This window comes from Epinephelus moara, chromosome 16 (assembly GCF_006386435.1).
Source record: "Epinephelus moara isolate mb chromosome 16, YSFRI_EMoa_1.0, whole genome shotgun sequence".
Lineage (NCBI taxonomy): Eukaryota > Metazoa > Chordata > Actinopteri > Perciformes > Serranidae > Epinephelus > Epinephelus moara.
The window spans coordinates 6125098-6151451 of record NC_065521.1 but is presented as its reverse complement, the minus strand read 5'-3'; the positions used below and the strand labels follow the sequence as shown (position 1 = coordinate 6151451).

The following is a 26354-nucleotide window of genomic DNA, read 5'->3' as shown; positions in this document are numbered from 1 at the left end:
TTCCATAACCTCTTCCATTTCACTTATATTAATTGGCAAGCATGGATTATAGAAATTCACCATATTCACCCATCTATCCTTCTCCCACACCCTTACTACAACACACTCTAGTGAAGACTTGATTTCCACCCGCTGATACTGTACATCTGACCTTACGAACGTTGCACAACCCCCTCCTGACTTCTCATGTCTATCCTGTCTGATACTTTCATATCCCGGCACCACAAAGTCTAAACAAGGCTTAAGCCAAGTCTCCTGAATACACAGCATCTCTGGTTTATCTTTAAATGCGTCCACAAATCTTTTGAGTTCCTGCCCATTCGCAATTAAACTTCTTGCATTCCACTGCAATATGTAAAACATTAGCAGGCTAATCATCATCATCACCATCCTCATGTGCGTCCATGCTTCCCTCTTCATAGTATTCACTTCTGTCTGTACTCTTTCTTTCCCTTTCTGCAACTCTATCCCTCTCTTGTGTTTCCACCTTCTGTCTCATGAACGTGTGTAACTGCTCTGGGCCTACTTTCACCTCCTCAAGGAACCTTTCCGCTGCATCTATCACTACTTTGATCATATCTGACCTCCTCGTTTGGTTCTTAGCTGCCCACAGAACATCTACCATAAATGCTAGAAATGACTCTTTCTTCATTGCCTGCGCTGCCTCTTCCTCCACCACTGGTTTAGCATAGAGAGCCCTTATAGCAGTTATAACACTTGGCCTCCCTTGCCTGACACTGAGCAAACTCATGGTCACCTCCACACTTTCCACACCTCCTAACTCCTCTGCAAGCAGCTGCTGTGTGCCCAAAACGCTGACACTTGTAACAGCGCAATGGAGGACGGTTGTATTCCCTCACTTGGAAGCTTAAGAATCCCAAATACACTCTTGATGGCATTTCCTTCACTTGTTGTTTAAATGTTAGCAACACTGCCGTCCCCTCTCTCTCTCAACCTGCGTGCAGCCTCAATCTCAGTTCCCTGTAGGTTAGAAACTATAGCGCTTTCAGATATGTCAGGGCTAACATAAATCACTCCCTTCACATTTTGCATATTGCCGTCAAGCATAAAGCATTCAATGGGCCTGTTAAGCAAGTAGCGAGCTTTCATTGCCTTCTCTCTTTGAGCTTCAGTTTTACAGAAAATTAGAACATTTCCATTCAACATCATTTTCGCATTCAATACAGGTCCCATTCTGTTTTTAATCTCTTCGGACAACTTGACGGTGTTTAAGCCTTTATCACTCCTATCCTTAAACTTAACACCCCCCAAATTGGTATTTGAACAGCATGTAACTACCTACAGAGACAGTCCACCAACTCATTCATTTTTATTTAGCTTTTATATATGGTTTTGAACCGGCTTATTATTATTATTGATAGCATTTACTGCTTTTATTTTTTTTATTTTTTCTATATTTCATTTAATCGGCATGTTTTTTTGTTCTTTGCCTCTGATTCACATCATTATTCTTTCTAATATGTTTCTGCCCATGATCATTTTTGTCCCTCAGTTCGGCTTTTATTTTATAGTGCCTTTGTTTTGAAATGTGCTGTATAAATAAAGTTGTGTGTAAGAAATAATAGAAAAACATAATGCAAATGTGTGATAATTTAAAATAAATAAATACAGCCCCTCCGGGAAAAAAAAAAGTTTTGTTTTGTTTTGTATTTTTTGGCATGGTGTTGCAATTTTCTGTCTAGAAAAAGTCAATGAACCTATAAAAATTTTAGTTTCCTTGGGAAAAGTCTGGAAAGGAGGAGAGGAGAAGTAAGTGTGATTGCGTTGCTAGGCAACAACGAGTCAACAAAAACAGACGCGGAAGCTGTAGACAGACGCAGAAATGTGCAGTTACTCAGCAAATCAGGTAACCTAAGTGTGTGCGTTGTCTGTGATAAAAAAAAAATGGGAACATAAGTGACACATTCTGCGGTACCGTTTTACTTATAACCTAGTTTACTGTATCCTCAGTATGACAGTGCCTTCAAACCGCGCAGGCTGCAGAACTGGTGCAAGACAAAGAACTTCAAAGAGGTAGTTAACGTCATATATGCTGTGGTACTGATTGTATTTCCTGTTGCATGGCAGCATTGTCATCTGAAAATTTGATGATGAAGATTTGATCTACTGTGTGTGTGTGTGTGTGTGTGTGTGTGTGTGTGTGTGTGTGTGTGTGTGTGTAGAGACCCACTGCACATGAGGGTCACACCACCTTCATTGCTGACGATAGAGGACATCTGCTCCCAGGAGTGGTAAAAGTTAGAGCATATCCAACCTCTTTTTCTTTCTTAATTAAAAACTGCTGTTACTGTGAATCTAGGAATGACTCCATTCCACTGTATGACTGTGTGTATGATGCTATAGAGGGGCAGTGCATGGCCAGACTTTAAGGGGACCTGGGATCTGCCTGCTCGTATCCCAGCCCACCGCATCAATGCTACAAGCCGTTCTGTGGAGGGTCTCAACAGGCTGAGGTCCTGGGGCTTTGACCCACAGCATACTGGCAAATCTCAGCCACATGGCGGCAGCACAGACACAGATAGGCCGGAGGATGTTGGTGAGCAGGTGAGTTTCGGTTAACAGCAGGTAACACACACAAGCATAGGATATACTTTGATCCTGCCTTATCTTTTCACAAGATTAAGTACTGTTTGATGGGTGGTTGTTTCAAGGGTGTGCCGATCATGAAAGTTACTGTATAATATTTAGATTTGCTTTTTAAGTTTTTGTTTAAGTTTCTCCCAGCCCCACCCATAACCCCAGCCAGGATGAAAAGAAGCTGTCTCTCCTCTGAAGGCTCTGAACAAACAAAACCAGTGGCCTAACAACATCAATCCCAGGATAGTTAAAGTGTGTTGGGCAGCTTGCAGCAGTCTTTCAGTGCCTCTTTAATCTTTCCTTGACTTTAAGGAAGTTGCCTAAACTGTGAAAGACTTCCTGCATTGTCCCTCTCACTCTGACTACAGACCTGTTCTGCTGGTTCTGTGGTGCCTGAGGAGCCTGCTATCTGCTTTCCTGGACCCGCTGAGCTACACATTGGAGTGGGGGATAATCTTTTGTTTCACAAGACCCTCTCACACCTGTAGAAGGGGGATAGGAAGCACTGTGATAGTCATGTTGTTGTTGTTGTTGTTGTTTTTTTTTACTTCTCTAGCACTTTCAACACCATCCAGCCCTGTCTTCTAAGGGATAAGCTTCTAGTGATGCAATTGCACCCTGGCTCTGCCTGCTGGATCATGAACTACCTCACCAGCTGCCCACAGTATGTCAGAGTGGGTAACTGCCTCTGTGGTGGTAAAAAGCAACACTGGTGTACCTTTAGGAACTGTACTGGTACCCTAATTCTTCTGATGACTCCTCCATTGTTGGATGCATCTATAAAGACAAGAAGGAGGAGTCCAGAATATCGATAGAGAACTTTGTCACATGGTGCAATAACATATCACCTGAAGCTCAATATTAACAAGTCCAAAGAGCTGGTGGTGGACCACCAGAGGAACAGGTGGGCCCCTGTTAGCACACAGGGTGAGGAAGTGGAGAGGGTGGACTCATGCAGGTGCCTTGGGGTCCAAATAAACAAAAAAGAGAAACAGGAAGCCACAGAGCAGATCCTGCAGTGTGAGCAACACACACCTGCAGATCCGTAAGCGGTCTATAGTATCCAGCGCTCTGTTCTTTGCTGTGATGTGCTGACTCAACAAGCTGGTAAGGAAGGCCAGCTCTGTGGTCAGGCTGGAACTGGACAGTGTAGAGTCAGTGGCAGAGAGGAGGGTGAAAGATAAGATCAAAGCCACCCTGGATAACCCCTCTCACCCTCTCTGTGACGAGCTGTGGCAGAGAGGCTCATGTGCAGACGTGTGTAGCTCATTCAGCCACCAGATCATCCCACCCAGGTGCAAATCTGAGTGCTTCAGGTGCTCATTAGTGCCTGCTGCCATCAGACTGAAAAACAACAGTTGAGACTGCGGATTGCCAGCTTCACCACCCCTTTCCTCTTTCCTTCCTTCCCAAATCTCTCTCTCTCTCTCTCTCTCTCTCTCACACACACACACACACACACACACACACACATATTCAGTTGAATACTGCAGCTATATAATGCACCTTTTACTTTATCTTCTATACTATGTCATGGTATATCATAATTTATTAATATATGAATATGTTATAGTGTCTTACTACACTATATACTGCATTATGTTTCTTCCAGCAGGATGGTGCTGCCCTGTCAGTGGAAGTAGCCAGCCAAGAAGCACCGTCATCATCCAAGCAGAGAGACAAAGAGGAGTGGCAAGACCAGTGAACTTCATTTAATTCTTCGTGGGTGAAAGAAAACTACAGAAATAAACGCCTTTGAACTGTACCAGTTTGGACTTATCTTAACATGGCTGATTGTTACTCACAATCAGCCATGGGGGGGGGCTTCTGTTAAAATATCTTTTTATTATAGATGTTTGATGTATGATCGTTTATCAGTTGTCTCTTAAATACCTGTCAGTTCTGTAAGCTGACCAGAGTACAATATGAGCTCCAATGCCAATAAACATTGCAAAATAGGAAGTTTCTTAGTCCATGGTTTGATTTGGTACTCTCTCAAATTCTGAGATAAGTTTAACAACATTTTGCAGCATGATAATAATAAAGAAGAAAATCGTAATCTGTATACTGTCTGGCAGGAAGAAAGGAGAACACTGATTATAAATGGAAAAATGTGGAAATTACAACATTGTGCCTGTTCTCCAAGAATACAAAGACCATAACATCAACATGAATTTCCTAATTCTGTGTTTGACCATCATGGACTGGACTTTCAAGAGCACAGACATGCTCCTATTTTATTAGTGCAATAAAATTGTAGTTTACAGCCAAAGTGGAGGCATGAGCAAAATCCAGAACACTGCAGGGCTCTAGGTTTGATCATGCCAAGCAGCAATGTCTAGTGTTGATGCCAGTGCAAATGTGAAAAATAGTGCAGTTCTTTGAACAACTACTTGAGGTTGGCTCCAGAAGCCAGTCACTCTTTATAGACCCTTATAATAAAATGCTCAACTTTACGGCAGAAATAAACAGCCTGGTAAAACAAACAGTTTTGGTCTGTATACCTAATATATCCATTCATGACAACTGTACAGATGGCTGAATTTGTATAACTCGCCCATTTACATATAAAGGCTTAAAGTTTTGCATCATCATTGATGTGGCAGCTTTGAGTAACAGGCCATCTGCAAGGCATCACCACAGTCTATGAGTCACATCCACCCCTCACTCCTCCAGAGCTCCACCTCTTGTAAAAAAAAATGTGATGACTTCTGGCTCCAACAATTCAAGATGGTGACAGCCAAAATGCTGAACTTGAGGCTTGAAAACAGGAATCCACAAAGCAAAGGGTAATGTCAGGATAGCTACTTCCATTATTTTTTTGCAGTCTAGTTGTCATAGTAACGTGTGTTCAGATAAAGGACATTGAATCATATAGTCTAACTCTGTTTTCCATATTTTTCCATATTTTACAATTCTGAATAACACAGAATGACCCTGTCCTAATGACTAATTTTCATACACACATACAAACATGAGTTTCAGTCAGTTCCTCCCTCCTCTACACCTCAACATTTAAAAGCAATGCACAAAATAAATAACCACCTCTAGTATGTGTGTGTCCTAAACTGTCAGTCAGATACATAATGCATTTATTTCATGGGGATACACGAGGCCAGATGCATATAACTGTATGTAGATTCACAACTACAATTGTGTGTATGCACACAGGAACAAGTGTGTATAGGCATTCTTTTAGTCAGATTTATGAAGCCATGTATATAAATCTCAGAAGCGTGGATGTGGAATTGAGAATCATTAGAGAAGTTGCTCATTGAATAAGTTTTATTTGGTGGTTTCAGTTCTTGAATCACAAAAACTACTGAATGTAGAAGAGTAACAGAGTCTGTCAACTCTGTAAGTTCATAACAAAGGGCCCTGGCAGAGGTTAAAAAAACAAACAAAAGATTACGAACAAGCAAAAAAGCGTATCAGTTATCTACAGCAGATGAAAACATAGCCTCTATTTTGGGCCACACAGCTTTGCTTGGAATTGCTGATGACCAGGAGGGAGACACAGATGGAATATAGTATGTTGTCTGTTTTATGAAATAGATTTAAGTAGAGTTTATTAAATAATATCTTTCATAGATAGCTGTTTGAGCTGGCTCATGTGGGGCCCTCAGGTTACTGATGGTCATCGGTGCTCAGGAGGAAACACCATTCATTTGTGCCATGTTGCAACACAGCACATGCCCGGATAATCTTACACAGCTTTTCTGGTTGATATCACAATATACATGAAGGTGCATCCAGCCACAACAGATTTGAAACTGCATGCTACCAAACCGTAATACTATGCATTTATTTCAAAGTGTTCATAGCAATATCTTACCAAGGAGCCATCTATCAGGACCTACATAAGTTTTCTCCCTACTCTGATTTGTGACAGTATAAACGAGTCATGGGTTGAGCCGAGTCATTTGTCAATACCATTTGCACATCTAAAATGATTTGGATATTGAAAAAATGAAAGTGCTTTCTGCTTTCAAATACATCATCCTACCGAGGTTCCCTTATTGTAACGTGTGCAGTCAATTGCTCTGAATACATTTGGAAAACTGAGCATTGCTGTGATTTGCTGCAATTGGCCTGCTCGCCTGCAGTGTATAGGAATCAGATGTGCAACGTTGTACCTCTGCCTGAGACTAATAATGCCATCCCACACTGTTACGTCCCTATGGGGATAAGGGAAGAATATAAGAGAGTGTAATCAGGTGTAGATTGTCATTTATTGTCAAAGGTGCACAAAAAATAAGTGACGAAATATAAGACAAGAGCACAATCACAGATAAATCAACTGAGGCTGGCACATAAAGAAAACGGCAGCGAATGGCGCTGAACCACTTAAAGAATAAAACAATCTCCACTAACTAAATTTTATTTCTCTTTAGCTGGCAAAAAAAACAAAAAAACAAAGAAAATACAAGCAAAAAAAGTACCTGCCTGTATCAAGGAGCAATGAAAACTGTTCATATAAGAACACACAAAAAATGCAAACAAACAAAAACAAACTAATCCCTGCCTAGTCCCAAAATCACAGAACTGGTCTCTTTGTTAATAGCCTGTTATATTGCAAAATCCAAACACAAGATCAAGTACAGAGCATCCCAGTTACCAATATCTCTTAAGAGGCACAGTGGTGAAATGTTCAGTTTGTTTGTGAATGTTCAATGTTGTTTCAATCTCAGTGATTAGAGAAGACAACCACTGGTTAGGTGGACTGGACTGGTGATTTCAGAGCGAGGGGAAAAGGTCATGGCCCGAATGGAGCAAGTCTGGAAAGGCCAAACCCCTCTGAACAGGAAAATCTCCAACAGTAGGGACCAATCCCAGGGAGGCAGGCTCCAGATTCTGTTAGCATGTGAGAAGGACAGTGCATTCCTGGCTAGCAACAGAGGCCAGAACACACATGATGGGCATGACATGGCTTAATGTTGTCTGAGATATTCCAGACCTGCCTGCCAGATACCCATGAAATGTGTCTGTTGCAAGGAACCCAAGAGTTTTAGAAACCTGAAGACTGATCCTGTAGAAACTGCATGGTTTCTCTGGGTCCGGCTGGACCATTGGATCCCTTAGATGCCTGAAGCATGAGCCAGAAAATCAGAACAATCTCTAAATACTTGTTCTCATCTTGAAGATCCCCTTATGCCTTGCATTAAAATAGACTTTGGGTGATCAGACTGATGTCCAATAGTGGCTGACCACATGAAAATTCAGGTGTAAACGCACCCAAAATACACTAAGGGTGGCTTGTGATCCAATCAGTCAAACCACCTCCAGAGGTGGTTTGACTGATTGTTAACACATTGAACACAAGTGTAAATGCCATCGTGTTTTCAATCCACACACAACAACTAGATGGCCGTAAATACAAACAGAAAATGCGTGTGACTGTACCATACCAGTGATGTACCTGCCATTAGCCAGTTAGGGAGCTAAGCTACTAGCAATACAATGTTTTCCATTGGCCACTGTAGTTCTCCCACACACTTTGAAGTTTTCAGTAGTCTCAATCTGCAACCTCACAACTAGATGCCACTAAATTCGACACACTACACTAAACCTTTAAGACACTTGTGGAAGGAGTCAGGACGAGATAAGTGTCTGCTTTCTGTTTGGTCCGACGAAAGTATACAAGCAAAATGTGGCATTTCATATCGCAACTGACTAAGCAAATGGTGGGAACGGCTACAACCATTCAGTTGTTTGAACTGAACACAGCGATTGGATCTCAATGTGGACACCGAAGACACATATTAATACCAAGTGTAAATGTAATCAGGTTAAATCATATCTAGGTACAAGCTGGATACAAGCCACATTTAAGTGCAAGGTATAAAGGGGGTCACAGTCGGAAAGGTCCTCCCGCACCAGAGCAGCCATCCTTTTGTACCAATATTATGCACAGCTGCAGTTATTTATAGCACCCACAGGGTTAGTTACTAATCATCTATAGAGAATGGACAGGTACATCACATCAAGTAGGACAGGGTTGCCATCATGTGAGGTACTCATCCTGTTATCTCTTGTACCAAACTATGTGCACTCAGTCCAAAAATGAGATAGTTTACAATGTCTGTGTATGTGAGTGGAGGTAGTGCAATAGGGGCTGCAGTGTTGGGCTGCCAAGTCATATGGTTCTATGTTGTTTATCCTGATGAGTTTGTCCCAAGTGGCAACCTCTGGAACTGAAAAATAAGCCAACATCAAAGTGCCAAAAAGTTCCTGCAGTTCCTCTAACGGTCTCTTGAGGCTGGCTCCAAAAAGTGAGATAATCCCAATGGACCGCCATGTTAAAATGCCCAACTTTACAGCAGAAATAAACATGTTTATGGCCTGGTACAAAAAACAGTTTTAGTCTCTAAAGCCAATTTCAAAATTCATGACAACTGCATCGTAGGGGAATTTTCTTATGACTCACCCCTTTACATTTTATTGAGGCTTGAGGTTACGGGATGGCCAAAATACCTAACTTTTTTACAGTCTATGGTTTGTCCAAATACCTGCTTGACCACTGTAGCAGGTACAGGTAACAGTGCAATTCTCACAAGACGGTACCCCTGTCCAAAACATTTAATACAGCCTGACGTCAACTTCACTTTCTCTATAAACTATCAACAGTGATGTTTCAGACTTCATTAAAGGTCTGAAAACAGCAATTATTTAACAGTGATATCCAAGCAGTTCACAGAGAATAAAAAAATATATATATATTATAAAGATAAAATGAAAAAACAAATGTCAAACAATATAAAGGTCTGAAAATGTAGAAAAATGCAGTACACTAATTAAACTATTTACAGTGCAGTTTGAAAACGGTAAATTGTCCATCAGAGGTAGAGCAGGTCGTCCACCAATCGGAAGATCAGCGGTTCTATCCCCGGCTCCTCCAGTCTGCATGTCGAAGTATCCTTGAGCAAGATACTGAACCCCAAATTGCCCCCAATGATGCTTCCAGCGGTGTGTAGTGTGTTAAAGTGTTGTTAGTGGCAGGTGGCACCTTAATGGTAGCCTCGGCCACCAGTGTATGAATGTGGGTGTGAATGGGTGAATGTGACTCGTAGTGTAAAAAGCGCTTTGAGTGGTCGGATGACTAGACAGGCGCTATACAAATGCAGTCCATTTACCATTTACATCTCAATATAGATGTGTGTGTGTGTGTGTGTGTGTGTGTGTGTGCGTGCGCGCGTGTGAGAATAGCAAAAAATATGATAAGCAATCAAACTCTGTGAAACTGGCTATTTTGTTGTATGTTACATTCTGTGCCTCATTTTTCATTTCCACTTCACTATATCACTCTTTGAAGGAGCTATGCACATTCTCACTGCAAATTCTTCCTTCATAAATACCAGCTTATGCATGGGAATACCGGTAAGCATAGTTTGGTGCATACACGTTGTTCATACATCTGGCCCCTGGAGTTGCCTGCTTTTACTGTAGCTGATATGAACTTTTATCATTGCAAATTTCCTCATGTTGAAGAGATGTGATAAGTTATCACAAAGCTTATCATCAAACATGTTCATATTGACAGATGCTTCAAACCAGTTCATTAAGGACTGGGTTGTTGTTTCATCAATGACACTGTTTACCAAGGCACAAAGTCATACATTCGGTCTGCATTTAAGGTTCAGCAGATCAAATAAAGACAAATTCTTCATCTAGCAGGAAAGTTTCACTCCTAAGCTGGGTGTGGAGGTGTACTCAGCTTTGTTGTGATCCTGATTTTTTTAATGATCACCCAATCCTTCTGTCCAGCTGTGATTTTTATCCTCAGACAGGAAGAGGCAGAGCTATACCTTTTGTCCACCTCTTGCATCTCAAACCTCCCATTCTCTAATGTCCCCACTGACTGGAACTCTTTACAACACAATTCCTGTTTCTCCGTGGTAATCACGTCATGACCTATCTCTACCTGAGCTGACTCTAGGAGGTCTTTGCCACCTGACCCCGTTTCTACAAGTATCCCTGTCACTACTGTAGGGTCTCTGAATACCACAGTCAGGTGATTTCCACTTTCCGGGGAGCGTCCCCAGAAATATCCCTCTCCAGCATCCCACGCCAGTTTGGGGACATGTTCCTTGTAAGTGGACATATTAGAATAAACCACAGCTGAGGGATTGCTATAGAAGTCCTCCTCAAAGTCCTTGTCCTTAAGCTTGTTGTATGTCCCTTTGAATGAGGAGAAAGTCCCCATGTGTTGGAATAGCGAGGGTTTGAAGATGATTGGCTCTTTCTGAGTAAGCAACACTCTGAAGTGAGACATCAACCAGTCGCAGGGCATTTCCTGGTAGAAGAGGAAGAGAAAGCGAGCCAGAAGAGGAAGATTTTCTGATTTGTAGAGTTTCCCAATGTAGCCGAGGGCTGAGAACTCCAGCATTGTCCAGGTGGTCTTCTTCGCCTCTTGCTCCTTAACATGCCTTTTGATAGTGGACAGGAAATTTTTTGCACAGAAGACGTCATCTTCCAGCTGGAGGTAGTATCGGCCAAGACCGGCACTGTAGTGAACCAGGAAGGAGTAATCCAGGTTCTGCTTGGAGCGGAATGATACCCTGTCTGGAGCATCATTGTAGTTCCTCTTTAGACCTGCAGGAGAGCCAAAGAGAGTTGTATCAGTATCACGGCATCAACAAAAAATACTAGACATGGATGTGAATGCAGGAGTGGAATTTAGATTTCAAAGGCTGGGGAGACACAGTTAGTACAGGCACATATAGACACAGCCTGTGTCTAGACATGGTTAGGGGGTGTGGTGAGGATGGGGTCATCTGTAACCATGACAGTAGACATGAATGTTGCTGCAAAGAATCTACATATTTTAAAACTTGTGTGCGTCCCCTCAGTGGCCCAGATAATCTATGCAATCACCACAATTTCAAGGTGGACACCTGAAATTAGTGTCACAAATTCAGTATCTGACTAAATATCTCCCCTTCTGTTTCTGTATTACAGTGATGAACAATGGCCAGAAAAGAGTTGACCTTTGACCTTTTTTATACAAAATGTCATCATTTCATCATTATATCCTATTAGACATTTCTGTGAAATGTTGTCATAATCAGCATATGAATTGTTGAGTTATGGCTAAAACATGTTTTATGAGGTCACAGTGACCTTTGACCAAAATCCAATCGGTTTATCATTGAGTCCAAGTAAACATTTGTGCAAAATTTGACAAATTCCTTCAAGATGTTCCTGAGATGTTGTGCTCACAAGAATGAAAGGAACCACGTCACAGTGACCTTGAACTTTGACTTTTGACCGCAAAAATGTAATCAGTTCATCCTTGAGTACGAGTAGACGTTTGTGCCAAATTTGAAAAATTTCTGTTGAGGCGTTCTTGAGATATCACATTTTTGAGAATGGGACAGACATATGGACAGATGGTCAACCTAAAAATATAAAGCCTCTGGCCATCATGCAATGAGACATTTTCAAAATATAAATTCATATTATGTCCTTAGTTGGCAGCTTGAATGGGTTAGGGGGGAGGGGGAGCTGGGAGGACTAGGAGCTTGATTAGGCACTGTTTCCTTGTGGTCTTTGGGCATATAATATTAGCTTTCAGAAGCTATATATATATATATTATATATGTATATATATAATATTAGCTTTCAGACTGTATAAAGTGGAGGGGTTCAATACTGTCTTCTGTAAAAGTGCAGGGGAGGCATGATGTCCCCTGCACCCCCTCCCATTGAAATTACACCCATATGTGAATGAACATGCACTACACCTGTAACAGAAGGGTACACATCCTGAGGAACATGGAGGACCAGTAGCTGGCCTTGTTCCAGCTCAGAGGGAAATGCAGTTTTGATCTCCTTCACTGTACTGACTCTCCAGCTGACATCGAAGTCGGCCAGCAGCACCACCACCACCATGGAGGAGTGCTCTTCAGGAGATGACTGGGAGAAGAGGGACTGTAAGGTGGGGATTAGATAGCTGCCCTTCTTCCTCTTCACCGATGATAATCCAACAGATAAATACCCTGAAACATGTCAGGACAGAAAAGTGAGATGTGTGAGGTTGTTATATCATTCAGTAACATCAGACTGTTGGGTGAGCATTCCTATGGAGGCCCAGTACTCATGTTACAGTAAAACATGTTTGGCCTATCCTTAGGCCATGCAGGGGGTATCAGGAAGTCATAACTCAACTGGGCCCTCTGTTAGGTGACACCATTCTCTAACCATTGTGTAATGTACCTTTATACTGTCCTTGACTCCTACTCCCACCCAAGCACTTAATCTACATTGTATTTGCTTAGTGGGTGTTCAAACCCAAATCAGCCATGTTAAAACAACAGCGCTTTGCCGGATGATGTCACGTCTCTGCAGAACTTGTGCCATTCTCAGATGACACTCTGAGTGCGGCCCAGTGCTGAAAAGTACCTACGTACTCAAGTGCTATATTTAAGAATGGTAAAACTTCAGTTAAAAGCCTAGTCCTTTTATCTAGCTTGGTGTGGCTACACATGTTGACAAATACACACCTGTCTCAATTAGACACCTGGTCTGGATGCAAAGCAGTTCTTTTTTTTTTTTAATAGAAGTTCCTCTGATGTATAAAACCAGTTTTTTGGCTACCTCAAATTATGTGAAAAAAAGAATCAAGAGGGATTTTCATAAAAATCAATCCAAGTTGTGAGTATTGTTTTAACAGGATAAAGTTGTGTTGTGTCGGTATGCCAGGTGCCTCTCTCTGATGTGCTGCCTCTTGGTGCTTGATCAAATAAATGATTCATGATTGATATATTGCCTGAAGCCTAATTCTTAAACAGGTAATATTCATATTGGTTTAAATAAACAATTTGATTAGATTTTACCATCTTTGCTGAGCAACAGTTTTCTGTGAAAGGAATAAAGACCTGTCCCATATAGAAGACACCTGTCCCAAATATAGGCCTGTTGACTTTCTGTCATGGCGGTGTAGGTGAGAGACATGAGGTAGTGGGCTTGCCTGTCACATTAATACCTTTTTACATTGATAAACCACTTATGCTGCAGCAAGTTGAAACTCATAGGCCTAAATACAACACTGAAGAGGAAAATGAGCGATCACAAACATTAAAGCAAATTATTATACAACCACTCTCCACAAGCACAGCTAGCAACAAGCTAACCACAACGACGGCTGCTAACGAGGCCAGACTGGATAAAGAAAACGGCTGTGGAAGCGGCTGCCTCTCCATGGACAAGCTGGTGGCAGAGTTGGCTAAACAGCATACCAGTCTCAAGGAGGATATGTCAACTTTGATTCAAAACTCTATTACTCTTACATCTACATCAGTGCAGCCTTGTCTGAAAAATGTGCTGTGTTTAATGAGGTTAAAAGTCTGCTGTAGGGGCGTCGGTAGCTTAGTGGATAGTGCCGGCGCCCCATGTATAGAGGTGATGCCTCGCGGCAGCGGTCGCGAGCTCGACTCCGGCTTGCAACCCTTTGCTGCATGTCGCCCCCCCCCACTCTCTCTGTCTCCCCATTTCATACTGTCCTGTATATTAAAGGCAAAAAGCCCAAAAAAATAATCTTTAAAAAAAAAAAAAAAAAAAAAAAAAGTCTGCTGTACCACAAAGGCGTACACTTCAGGCAGAAAATCTAACTTCCAACACACCCAAAGAAGCCAAGGCATTCTACACTGAATGGTTTAAATAATTTGTGAATGACACAGCTCTGTTAAATAGGACTGTTGTCCATGTAGCCTTTTTTTTTCTTTTTCTTCTTAGTCTTGGGATCAGCTGATTTGGACATTAAAGACTACAACTTGCTTCCTACAGGTGCTTGCTTTCCAGCTGCGGACTCTAATTTCAAGGTATTTATGTTGTCTGAGCTTTGTGACTGCATTACTTTCAGTGACCTATAGTAACAGAAGTGACATTAAGTCTTCACTATTATACTAATATATCAGGTGTGTTGATTTTACTCCAATCCTGTTTTATATGAGGCCATATATATATTGATACAGCAAGAACACTTAACCCCCCCCCTATTATTATTATTATTATTATTATTATTATTTTAGCATTTCAGTTTGAGCCAGTGATCATTCTAAGACCATTTACTGTAATGGCTGCACACAGGCCCCACTGCAATCCTTTTTTCTTCAGACCTTCGGTGTGATTTTGACCCTACAAATTACAGAGTTGGGATCATCTTGACCATTCTCTTTTGCGTGGGTCTATTTTCATTCTTATAGTTTATATTCTCAGTCATCTATTTCCATAGGACACTATACTGTTGCCACTTTTAGGCTGACCTTGTTCAGTTGCTTGTTCACTTCTATCACATTTTAGGTTAAGGCATTTATAGTATATGCATAACATAAGGTGAAACAGGAACCTCTGTAAGTTGGTTTATTGTGAGGTTGCAAATGTGTTGTCCTCATAAATAGGAACACCCTATGAGCATTAGATGTGGTCTAACTGTGGGCACTTTCCTGCATTTCATCTAGCAGTGTAGTAAACTACAAGGCTTTTGGCAGGGGATCTGTGATTGCTTATCCACAATCCATGGAGTCACTTTCCCAATTGATCCAGAGGTATACCTTTTGGGCAACCTCTTAAATTCTAATATCAGACATAGCCATTCCATTAAGCTAACAGAAATCCTATTGGCTGTTCCCAAAAAATGTATTGCAATGAGGTGGAAGTCAAATCTCCCATTACCTGTTGGGTTGTGGCTCTCAGAAGTGAAAATTTGCATACCTCTATAGACAATAACTTACTCACTAAGGAATAGATACACTCTTTATATAAAATATGGCAAACCTTTATTAACTATATGGAAAATCTCCCATCCCATGTGGTTGAATGACTTTCTGCATGTTCTCTCTATTTTTGTCACACTAGTACTAAAATAGACCATGTAATTGTGAATAAGACTACCCTATCTCTCTTTTTTTCCCCAACATTTTTGTAGTATAGTACTTAGTTTTATTAGTTACATTTTTATTTGCATCGTTAAGTGCCAATTTATTTCATTGTCTGTTAATTTATTTTTGAAGCGTTTGCAATGTAAAATTGGTGTTTGTGTATTGTCAATTTGTGACTGTGTGCTTTGTGTATTTTGAAAAAATAAAATAAAATATAAAAAAAATTAGGCCTGTTAAGTTCAGTGATTTGAGCAAATAATAGCCTGGGCTACTAATTGAAGTTTTACGGTATACATTCTCAGTACTTATACTTTTAATTATTTTCATATCCTCTCTGTCCAGTGAAAACCATGTATCTCTAGATGTGTTGATTTTAAATGTTTTTGATGGACTGAAGGATGAAATGTTTGTTTCTTTATGGGCTGAGAAAATTCTCCTACTTCTTAAGCTAAATAAACACTGCAAAAATCCTCTTGGATCAGCTGGAAAATGCACCGTCACTAGGGCTGGGTTATTAAAAAATTATGATACCAGTACAAATACTAGTACCCTTAAAGTTATACCACTAGAGTGCTTCATTTGATATCAATAGTGTTAATGGAGTGGTCTGTAGTATAGCCATACTTTCAAACATTTAAGTGGCATCTTGGCATACTACTAGATACTAGTTGGTACTGGGTTAAAGCTGACTTTTTAGAGAAATGTGGTTCTCACAGGAGTGCAACCCTATGAAAATATCATGATCTTATAGAATACGATGCATTGCTGTAGATTAAACTACCCAACAGGACATATAAATTATAGAGTTAAAATCAGCACAACCTCTACAGTAGTAAAATGTAACATACACATAAATGCAGCAGTGATATTACTCCCAAAACATCACATATAACAATAAAAAAACTGACAGGGAACATTTTAATGCACAATAAATACTTTCACTTTTCATATCTTAAGTGCATTTTGCTGATAATACTTATATACTTTTACTTCAGAAAAGGTTGAATGCAGGACCTTATTTTTTTACCTTCAGTAAGTTTTTTTTTACACTGTAGAATTAGTAGTCTTATCTGAACATTCCTTTCAACACTTAAGCTAAACTACACTAGCTGATCCCGTTTTGCTTGACTTGCTTGTTCATCGATCGAGTTCCACTAGTTACACAAACAGCCACTCATTATCAACACCTATGATTTCGTGGATGAATCATGACCGTTGACTCATCTTGCCAAAGGCAGACAAGTCACCTGATTCCAGATTTCCTTGTGTAACCAACACTGTGATACAGTTAAACACCTTGCACCACTATAAAATTTTACCATGAGTCAGTAAGAGATCGCTTTGGATTCTAAATCTTTCAATGGTCTCTTCCTGCGACAGCTCAGAAATAACTTTTGCACAAAGTTAATGACCATCACATCATTTCACCTTTACGTAATAAAAAGGGACAGACAAGGTGTGTCACTCACTCTGGTGTGCAGGTGGTGTTCCAGCAAGCAGCTGATAGGACACATTGAGAGGCAGGTAATCTCCCTGATCGACCCAGGAATCCTTCTTAATTGGCCTCTCTGCTTGCCAACTTAACTCATTTGGTATCTCTTCTTGCAGTTTTGTCAGGCTCTGCAAAACAAATACATTTATTGTGTAATTACAAATTGAATACATAACATGTTTTGTTATAAGGAGTTGTGCAACACTGTTTTCCATGCATTGGAAAGAATAAAACAAAGTGCAACCTTTGATGTGTTGTACTTAAAGCTAAAGAAGGGCAGTGAAGCTTTCTGGTAAAATCCTCTTTCATGTTTGTTTGAATTGGCTGTATACTTTGTTTCCTGCAAGCAGCGGAAATGTAAGTGTTACATTTCATGGACTGATATATAAGTCTTTCATTGTGTGTGCATGTGTGTGTAAGTGTACTCACAGCAATAAGGAGGCCCGAATGGCTGATGAAGTACAGTCCCCCAACGAGAAGCAGCACTGCCAAAACAACATTCTTCTTCTTTGAATGGCGTCGCATTGCCTATCATTTACCCACGTACGCACACACACACACACGCACGCACACACACACACACACACACACACGCACGCACGCACGCACGCACGCACGCACGCACGCACGCACGCACACACACACACACACACACACACACACACACACACACACACACACACACACAGTGGATACTCCATTACGTTGGTGTGTAACTCAGTCAGCATGTCAGTAAATAATTTAGCTAATAGTTAATGAATGTTTTAGAAGGCTCAGACACAGCAACAGGTTAGACTGGACTGTATGTTGAAGAGCCTAAACTGACATAACTAACCTGCACTGGCTCTCATTTTTAAAGTTTGCACCATTACACAATGTTATCCCAGCATACTGTTGAGTTTTTGTGCCTCCATGCCGACAATAGCCGTGGCTGTGAACATGTTATCTTACAAATACTTCCCAGGAATTTCCAATCATGTTTGACGTCAAGAAGGTCTTATGGGAATTTTTTCAAATTTGGCACAAGCATCCACGTGGACTCAAGGATAAACTGATTAGAATTTGGTGGTTGAAGGTCAAATGTCAAGGTCACTGTGACAATGTCTGTCACATTCTCATGAACACAGTATCTCAAGAACACCTGTGGGAATTTCTTTAAATTTGGGACAAACATCTACTTTAACTCAATGATTAACTACATAGGATTTGGTGGACAAAGGTCAAGGTCACTTTGACCTTGCATCCATATCATTCACGTGACGGTGATACCTAAAGATGCTCTCACAGAATTTCCTCAAATTTGGTTTCTTCCATTCACGTAAACACGATACCTCAGGAACATAGTGAGGGAATTTAAATTTGGAACAAATCACAATTGGACTCAAAGATAACTAATTAGAGTTTGATGGTCAAAGGTCAAGGTCACTGGGTCCTCACAAAACGACTCAGGAATTCATACGCTATTTAGAACAAAATTTCAAACAAATAGCTGATAGGATTAATTGATGCAGTCATGACATTTTATATCCAAAAGGGGAAAGGTCAACCTTACCGTGATATCATAAAATGTTTTTTTGGCAATCATTCAATGTCATATTTTAGGAACAGAAGGGGAGACATTTGGTCAGATACAGCATTGGTGACACTAATCTTGGGCGTCCACTTTGTAGGCGGTAATTTTACTTATATTTAAACTCAGTCTTAGGTAACAGATATAAAAACATAGTCATTTTGTTATTATTACCGATAGACTAACTACACTGCTATTATCAATAAATCCCCTAAAAGTGTATTCACTTTTAGGGCACCCTGACACTGGAAAAAGCTCCCAGCAAAAGACTATAGGCTAACAATAAAGAAAAAACACACACACTTAGATTTGACCAATTGTTGATTATAATGTATGCTGTGTATACATATGTTGACACATTTCCATAGCTATTGTGCACTTTGTGTTTTCTTTCAACTTGTCTAGTTCTTGTCTCGCACTGGGCTTATGGCTCTGTTGCCTGAATTATTAAACAAAAGAGAGGTAGGGAGTTTACTATAAATGACAACAGGAGGTACTGTGTAAACATTGCAGAAAAGGAACTGATTGGATCACCCTTAGATTTATAGTTAGCTAGGGCAGGCAACTCCCCCCTGCTCTGTTTTCACACACTGACAGGCAAAGATTTCATAAGTCCAGGAATCAGGATAAAATGAGCCCAGGAAATTTTAATGTCTGGTCTAACTATTCCTCTTCTGGTTCGCAGACAGGCTTACAGTAATATGTAATAGTTTTCTCATTTGCTTGAATACATTTTTCATTCAGGAATTACATTTTCAAAACAGTTCACACACAGGCATAAATGAAAAGTTGCTGGCCAAAATTACAAATTCTGTTTGCAAAATGCTCTAACACTCCAAAAACATTTAAAAAAATGCAACAAAAGCAAATATTTCCATCAAAAAACACAACTTGTGATTAAATGAATATATTCTTCAAATCAATCATTACACAATGGACAGCAAAATATAAAATAGAGCTATCAGTATGAACTGCTTCAACCATTTTTGCGAAATGCCTTACTTGCAATGCAAAACAGGCAAGTAAGTATATCAAAGCATGAACTATATTCTGTTCTCTAAAGATAATTTTACTGGAGATTACAAACCCTACTCTGCACCTGAACTTTACTAGAGTTGTGCAGAGATGTTTTACACAGGTTCATTAGATATTTTCAATTGTGCAAGTTACTTCTATCAGCTATGAATAGTATTTTTGTTTTGTTTAACTCAGTTAATCCAGTAGAGTTTTGGGTGTTTCTATCTGTTAACTGTTTTGAAAAATGTGTGAAGCCAATGAAGAATGTGTCATCACATCTGCAAGTGGAGACCTCTGCTGTGCTGAGAAGGTGACGATGAAGATCAAATGGATCTCAGTTTCATAATGCCTGTCTTAGCAATCAAGTAAACTTCCTTTGTATTGTAAACAAGCATACTGAACCTCCACTGCTGATGATAACTATAGATCAGGCCTCCTCATCTATAATTAACTGTGTAGTATATCCTCCTCAAGGGTGCTTTAAACTCAACAGTCAAAACACTGGGTACCACATATTAGAAGTGGTTATTAAATCCTGCTGCCTTAACATAATTGACAGAACAGGTGTGTGTGTGTGTGTGTGTGTGTGTGTTGAAGGTGTTAGCTAGGCGAGTGTTTTTTAAGCAATACATATCCATAATAAAGCTACCGTTACAACCTAAAAAAACAACTAAACAAAACAAAAGTATTAGTGATAACCAGAGTCTTAATATAAATAATATGAGAGGCCAGTTAGGGGGAAAACATTGAAATATGTGCACACACACATTGACACTATGCACACACGCACTAAAAACATGCACAAACTTATCTACAATGTGCACACGTGCACTGAAAATGTTCCCACCCCACCGTCTGAAAAGTACACACACACACACACACACACACACACACACACACACACTGAACATTTTCACACTCCACACCCTTTGACAGACTACACACAGTGCCTGTGTATGTGTGGCTTTCTGACCGTGTGTGACTGTAAAATCATTTCAGTTCGTGAGGAAGTTGTTTCAGTGTAACAGGAAGGTTTTTAAACTTTATTTAGCACAATTAGTAGTTTTAAGTTTTTGGTAGGAATATTAATTTGGTATTTCTCAGAACAATATAAACAGATTCAAAGCAGCAGGGCTACATTAACACTAAATAAAAATAGATAAATAAAATAATAGTACATACAGTATATGGATGGAGCAGCACGGTATTACAGTGGCAATGTCACTTTACAGCAAGAGGGTTCCTGGGGTAGGGGAGCCCGTCTGTGCCAGTGTGGGTTCAGCTTCCTCCCACAGTCCAAAGAACATGCAGGTTAGGTTAATTGGTGACTCTAAAATTGGCTGTCTCTATGTGTTAGCCCTGTGATAGTCTGACAACCTGTCCAGGGTGTACCCTGCCTCTCGCCCAATATCAGCTGGGATAGGCTCCAGCCCCCCGACGACCCCTATCAGGATAAGCGGTTACGGAAAATGAATGAATGTATGGATAACTGTAGTCCACTAACTCTGGTTTCTGCCACAGCATTCACACCAGTGTCTGGCTTGTTGCTGTGCTGCCAACAATGGCATATTATTCAAAATGCCTGCAAGATTTACCACAGGTAAACTTCAACTATGTGCACAAAACTGCCGATGCACTTTAACCTGCACTCACCAGGAAATGGGAGAGAGGTTTAAAGTTGTACATATCAAGTTATGTCAACAATTACAGGGATAAGTAATTACGCCTATGGCCTAAACTGATGTCTGGCTAGATTGAAAGAGGGGTGACGGACAGAATGTCCAGTTTTAATGACCCAATTCTGTATTTTTTCCTCAATATTCAAGAAAGACCAAGACACAGGTGTAGTGTATGAGTGTGTGTGACAAGCCTCATACTCTGACTGTAGGATGAAGACTGCATCTTTAAGATATGTTACTGTATGTGTTTGCGTTTGGTTAACAATCTTCCTGGGGATTTGTTTACTTTAAAACATATTAAAGCAAACAGTAAAACTTTAACCTTAACAAAACTGAAAGAGCAGGGAGTCGAGCTTGTCCCCAGAAACTGACTCATTAGGGGCCGGGCAGGCAATCCTGCCAGGACCCTCTTGTTTTCCTGCTCGTTCTTTCTTTTTCCTACTTCTCATGTGCGAAAAATCACCAAACTTTGCACGAAGGTCCAGTCCTACGCCAGATTTGCTCAGCTGCAAACACAAGTCAATAGTCCTGATGGTGGCGCTACAGCAAGCGTCTAGTTTCAAGTTCAAAACTTTGAAAATTCACAACAAACAACTTTCACCAAAATGTAGCCCTAATACCGAAGAAACCTTTGCACATTTAAAGCTATTGCAAATTATGAAGTGTTTTTTTTGTTGTTTTTTTTCCAAAAACTGTAAAACTTCTTAAACCTATCTCCTCAATTGACACCAGACTTGCTACAGAGCATCTTCAGACTGCCTTCCACAAATTGTCCTCACATATTTTTGATTTATCAAAAATTGAGCGTACAGTGCATCAAGATGTTTGACTGTAAACAGCACTGTAGACATATACTTGCACATTTTCAATGTTCAAAAAACTGAATTTTTGACAGAATTTTGAATTCTGTCCTCATGTGAACCATTGCTGTCAATAGGAATAGAGCATCTTTACACATCAGTTTTTATCCCCATTTATTACCAAGAACTTCAAATTAACCGTCTTCCCAACATGAAATGCAGCCTCACAGCCCTCCTAAGCAGAGCCAAAGATGCACGTTGGATCAGTGAATGTGAGTATGGCTTTCTTAATTGTGAGTATCCAAGAATGGCCGCATTTTACATCCTACCAAAAATCCACAAGGAGCCAAGAGACAATCCCCCTGGCAGACCTATAGTGTCAGCCAATGGGACATTGACTGAACCAGCATCCCAATTCATTGACTATTTTCTAAAACCATTTGTGCATACACTTCCATCTTATGTACAGGATACTACAGATGTTTTGAACAAGCTGTCAGATATTGGTGAAATTGGAGACACATATTTACGTAGTAACTCTTGATGTAGAATCCTTGTACACTAATATTGTGCATTCAGAAGGCATATGCAAGCAAACACTATTTATCCCGTAGACAGGAAACCATACCCCCTACTGATTTTCTCTCGGAGTGGGTCCTAAACAATGTCTTTCTCTTTCAAGATAAAATATATAAACAATGTAAAGGCACCTGTCTTTGGGAGGAAGAATTCATTTACAACCCCAAAAAGAATATTTTCCTTGACAAGATTAAATTCTATTATCGATTTACTGATGATATTTACTTACATTTTTTCAGGTAGTGAGATTGAATTACAATCATTTCATTATTACTTAAATTCAACTAATGAAAACATAAGACTAAAGATTAAATACTCCAAAGAGAAAATCAATTACCTAGATCTCACCATTTATAAAGACAATGCCAGTGGCTTACACACCACTTTATTTCATAAGGAAACAGATCGTAATTCTCTTCTCCATTGTCATTCATTTCATCCTTCACACTTAAAAAACAATATCCCTTATGGACAATTCCAAAGGGCTAGACATATTTGTGACTCCAACTCTGATTTTGAAAATCAAGCAGAGAGTCTATCTAAACGACTGAGGGAAAGGTCTTACAAGCCATGTGCTATCAAGGCTTTTTTAGAAAAAGTCAGACATGTAAACTGCAGTGGTCTATTGTGCAAATGCAACAGAACAGACAGGAAGTGCTCCACCACATTTTTTGTTACATGCTACAGCACTCAAACTCAGAAAATCAAACGGATCATACAGTACATTCCAATTGGGCTATTCTAAGAAGTGACCCCATTTTGAGAACTGTCTTTCAGGAACTACCAACTATTTCATACAAACGAGCTCCCAATATAAAAGAAAAATTTGTACACAGTTATTTACCAGCAGGCAAAGAGGACATGATGTGGTTAAAGAAACCCTCAGGTACTTTCAGGTGTCTTATCAACACATGCAAGCACTGTCCTAATGTGGTTCAAACAAAGACATTCACTGATTTCAAAACAGGAAGGACCTATAAAATTGATAAAATTGATAAACAAATTTTATTAACTGCAACACAACTTTTGTGGTATATGGCCTAACATGCCCATGCAACTGCTTTTATGTAGGACGCACAAAAAGACACCTTAGGATAGACTTTCAGAAGATAAATACGCAATTAGGACACAGAATGAGGACTACCCCATGGCTAAACACTTCAAGGAGGTATATCAAAGTAATGATTCTCTCTTGAGAATAGAAAGTTTATAATCAATACAGATGTCCATTAGAGGTGGAGATCGGTTACGTAGACTCCTCCAGAGAGAAACTTTTTGGATTTTCAAACTTCATGCAATGATATATCCTGGTTTAAATGAGGAAATTGATTGTACACTCTTCCTTTAATTGAAAAATATCATTATATGACAAGTGAATTGTTTCTTCTTGTTGTTGTTGTTAATATTTGTTTTGATAGTAATCTTCATTATTCAGATTTTTTTTATTTATTATTTTTTAATTGTTTTTATTTATTTATTTACTTTTATTTATTTATTCAAAAAAAATTATCGTTATGTAATTTTTAAAATGTATATATTTATATATACATATGTGCGTGTGTATATAATGTGTGTATATATATATATATATATGTATATATATATATCAAGATTGAGTGATGCCTCCTACCAAGGTTATAAAATGTTTGCTTGACTCATGTCCACCCTCTTGCACCCTGACGAAGACCAGAGAGTTGAAACCGGTCGGTGTTTTTAAAGTAAGCAGCCATGTATTTGAAATAAAGGCTTTTTAATTGAATTCAAACGCATCTGTTCCTGCTCGACGCATGAATGCCTGAAGTTCATCTTTTTGTAGTCGTAGAAAAAACAAAACTAAACAAAAACAAACAAACAAACAAACAAAAAACATGAGAAGCTGCACCTTGTCAAAATAAATCAAAACCTGTATGACTGGACCATGTGGTAATTTAATTTGAAAGGACAGACAAAGGCAGAGGCCACGCCCAGCAGTCAGACAGGGGTCACGTTAATTTACAGGGCTGGTAGCTGCAGTTATTAGTCGGGCAGGAAATCCAAAGTGTGGGATCATTTTGAGAAGGTGAAGGGACAAACCCAAGGTGACATGTAAACTCACCTTCATTGGTCGACTACAAACATGACGTATCATCTGAAACATGTAAGTAGCTATATGCCCATTAGCCCACAGCGTCATTAACAGGCGGCTCACTCAGAGTGTGACGTGCACTTGTAGATAAAATATAGGCCTATATTAATGAAGGTTCATTAGTACCATTTTGTATTTCTCTGTAATGTAGCACAGTGTTAACAATGTTACTGATACTATTCTTTCTCAGACCTTGAACTCAAACCATTGTGTTGCACCGCCCAAAATAACTTAATCAATAGGCCTATTGTAAACATGCTGGACAAGCTGACTATTTGTTTTTTATAGGTTTAAATCAATTTATCAGTTCAGTCATTAATTCGTTAAATTATTAATGTGACTTAACATTTTATTAAACTATCTATTAAAAATTATTTTTTCTGCCATGCTTTCCTTGTTCTTTTGCTGCCTGTTTCCTTGGTGCCACATTGTCTACAATGGACCTGTGAGTGTGCTTAACAGTGATATCTAATTCTGGACTATTGTGGCTGACATGGACTCACTGCATCATCTTGGGGGGTTTTTTTAAGTGGAAAAAAAAAATACTAAAAATGTTTGCAATATGACAGGGTGGAACACACTAGCATAAGTCATAAATTTATGACACATAGTAGATTGGGAAAATATTTTGATTATAAATCAAACTGTCAATGAAATACAACATCCTTCAGCCATTTGTTGTTATAGCCTTTTTATTTTAGCTGCAGCACTCTCAAAATGAGAAAATGAGCATGCTGGGACCAGTGATTTGTTTTTCTCTCTTTGCTCTGCCTATCCTGTTATTTCAAACTAATAAAAATCATGAGCTCATGTGAAACACGTGTAGTTATGATGCAATAATACATTTGGTGACTGGCTGCTTATATTTTAAGTAGCCCACGATGTGAAACCTCATTCGTCCCACTTTACCTGATGGTCCATTTCACATGACTTCTGCGCATGTAGCCTATACGTTATCAGTGGCTGTGTGCACCTATTTCAATGTTATCTATCTGCCTCCCATAAAATAAGCTATTAAAGTCGGAATTATCGTTATGTAATGATACTAAATTTAGAGGTTATAAAAATGAGGCGCGGTTTTGACCGTTGACCTACTTCGTTTCAACTGCTAACCGAGTAACGTTCGTTATTAGTTAACTAAGGTAGCACAGTCTTATTACGTTAACGGTTAACGTTTCACCAGAAAGTTTAAAAGGAAAGATAGTTTAAAAGAGACTAATATATGGAGTCAACACCCACACTTTCCCCTCAGAAGTAATAGAATAACTTCAGTTTGCTTAACAACAGTCAGGGCACTACATATAGTAAAGTATGTGTTGTGAGTCAGACAAGGTTAGGCGACTGTTAAAATAGAAACTAATGTCCGGCACGTCCACTCACCTCCTTCTGCCTGTTGGCTTCAGCACGGTGTCTCGCAGTTACTGTCAGCGGGTTATGATGTTGTACTTAAAAGGAACGGAAAATCAGACACGGCGTAACCGGAGAGGAAAACAGGAGTCACCCGATGACAATACAAGTGCACGTGTGACAGCCTCGCCAGTCGCCACCACATCCTCTCAGTTTTACTCCAGTCGGTTCATCCACAACGCTGCGCGCTGAAGGGGCGTGGGTAGGCG

General features: G+C 39.8%; 2 protein-coding genes across 5 annotated transcripts; one reads left to right on the top strand and one right to left on the bottom strand.

Moving 5' to 3' along the window:
• The first annotated feature begins 1761 nt into the window (after positions 1–1761).
• Positions 1762–4363, top strand: cfap126 (cilia and flagella associated protein 126). Of its 3 annotated transcripts, none has more exons than XM_050064742.1 (5): positions 1762–1867; positions 1972–2034; positions 2184–2252; positions 2365–2565; positions 4211–4363. In XM_050064742.1, the coding sequence occupies exons 1-5, from the start codon at positions 1844–1846 to the stop codon at positions 4301–4303; spliced, it is 450 nt and encodes a 149-aa protein (XP_049920699.1). In that variant the 5' UTR covers positions 1762–1843; the 3' UTR covers positions 4304–4363. The 3 variants fall into 3 exon arrangements, with proteins under 3 accessions (XP_049920699.1, XP_049920698.1, XP_049920697.1); XM_050064741.1 differs by having other exon boundaries at positions 2184–2258; positions 4214–4363; XM_050064740.1 differs by having other exon boundaries at positions 2184–2258.
• Positions 4364–6811: 2448 nt separating this feature from the next.
• On the bottom strand, positions 6812–26334 carry zgc:101663 (alpha-1,3-mannosyl-glycoprotein 4-beta-N-acetylglucosaminyltransferase C). 2 transcript variants are annotated; one of them, XM_050064660.1, is made up of 6 exons: positions 26119–26334; positions 17398–17496; positions 17213–17308; positions 16946–17096; positions 12342–12596; positions 6812–11190 (listed from the first exon to the last, which is right to left on the bottom strand). In XM_050064660.1, the coding sequence occupies exons 2-6, from the start codon at positions 17491–17493 to the stop codon at positions 10286–10288; spliced, it is 1503 nt and encodes a 500-aa protein (XP_049920617.1). In that variant the 5' UTR covers positions 17494–17496; positions 26119–26334; the 3' UTR covers positions 6812–10285. The 2 variants fall into 2 exon arrangements, with proteins under 2 accessions (XP_049920617.1, XP_049920618.1); XM_050064661.1 differs by lacking the exon at positions 17213–17308 and having other exon boundaries at positions 26119–26333.
• Positions 26335–26354: the final 20 nt, after the last annotated feature.

Excerpts from the sequence above, each read along its gene's own strand:
- cfap126 (XM_050064740.1), top strand. The coding sequence starts at position 1,844 with ATGTGCAGTTACTCAGCAAATCAG. Across the intron at positions 1,868-1,971 it reads GCAGTTACTCAGCAAATCAG|TATGACAGTGCCTTCAAACC; the intron begins GTAACCTAAGTG and ends CTGTATCCTCAG. Across the intron at positions 2,035-2,183 it reads AGACAAAGAACTTCAAAGAG|AGACCCACTGCACATGAGGG; the intron begins GTAGTTAACGTC and ends GTGTGTGTGTAG.
- zgc:101663 (XM_050064660.1), bottom strand. The coding sequence starts at position 17,493 with ATGCGACGCCATTCAAAGAAGAAGAATGTTGTTTTGGCAGTGCTGCTT. Across the intron at positions 17,097-17,212 it reads TTAAGTACAACACATCAAAG|AGCCTGACAAAACTGCAAGA; the intron begins GTTGCACTTTGT and ends TTTGTTTTGCAG. Across the intron at positions 12,597-16,945 it reads AACACCACCTGCACACCAGA|GGTATTTATCTGTTGGATTA; the intron begins GTGAGTGACACA and ends GACATGTTTCAG.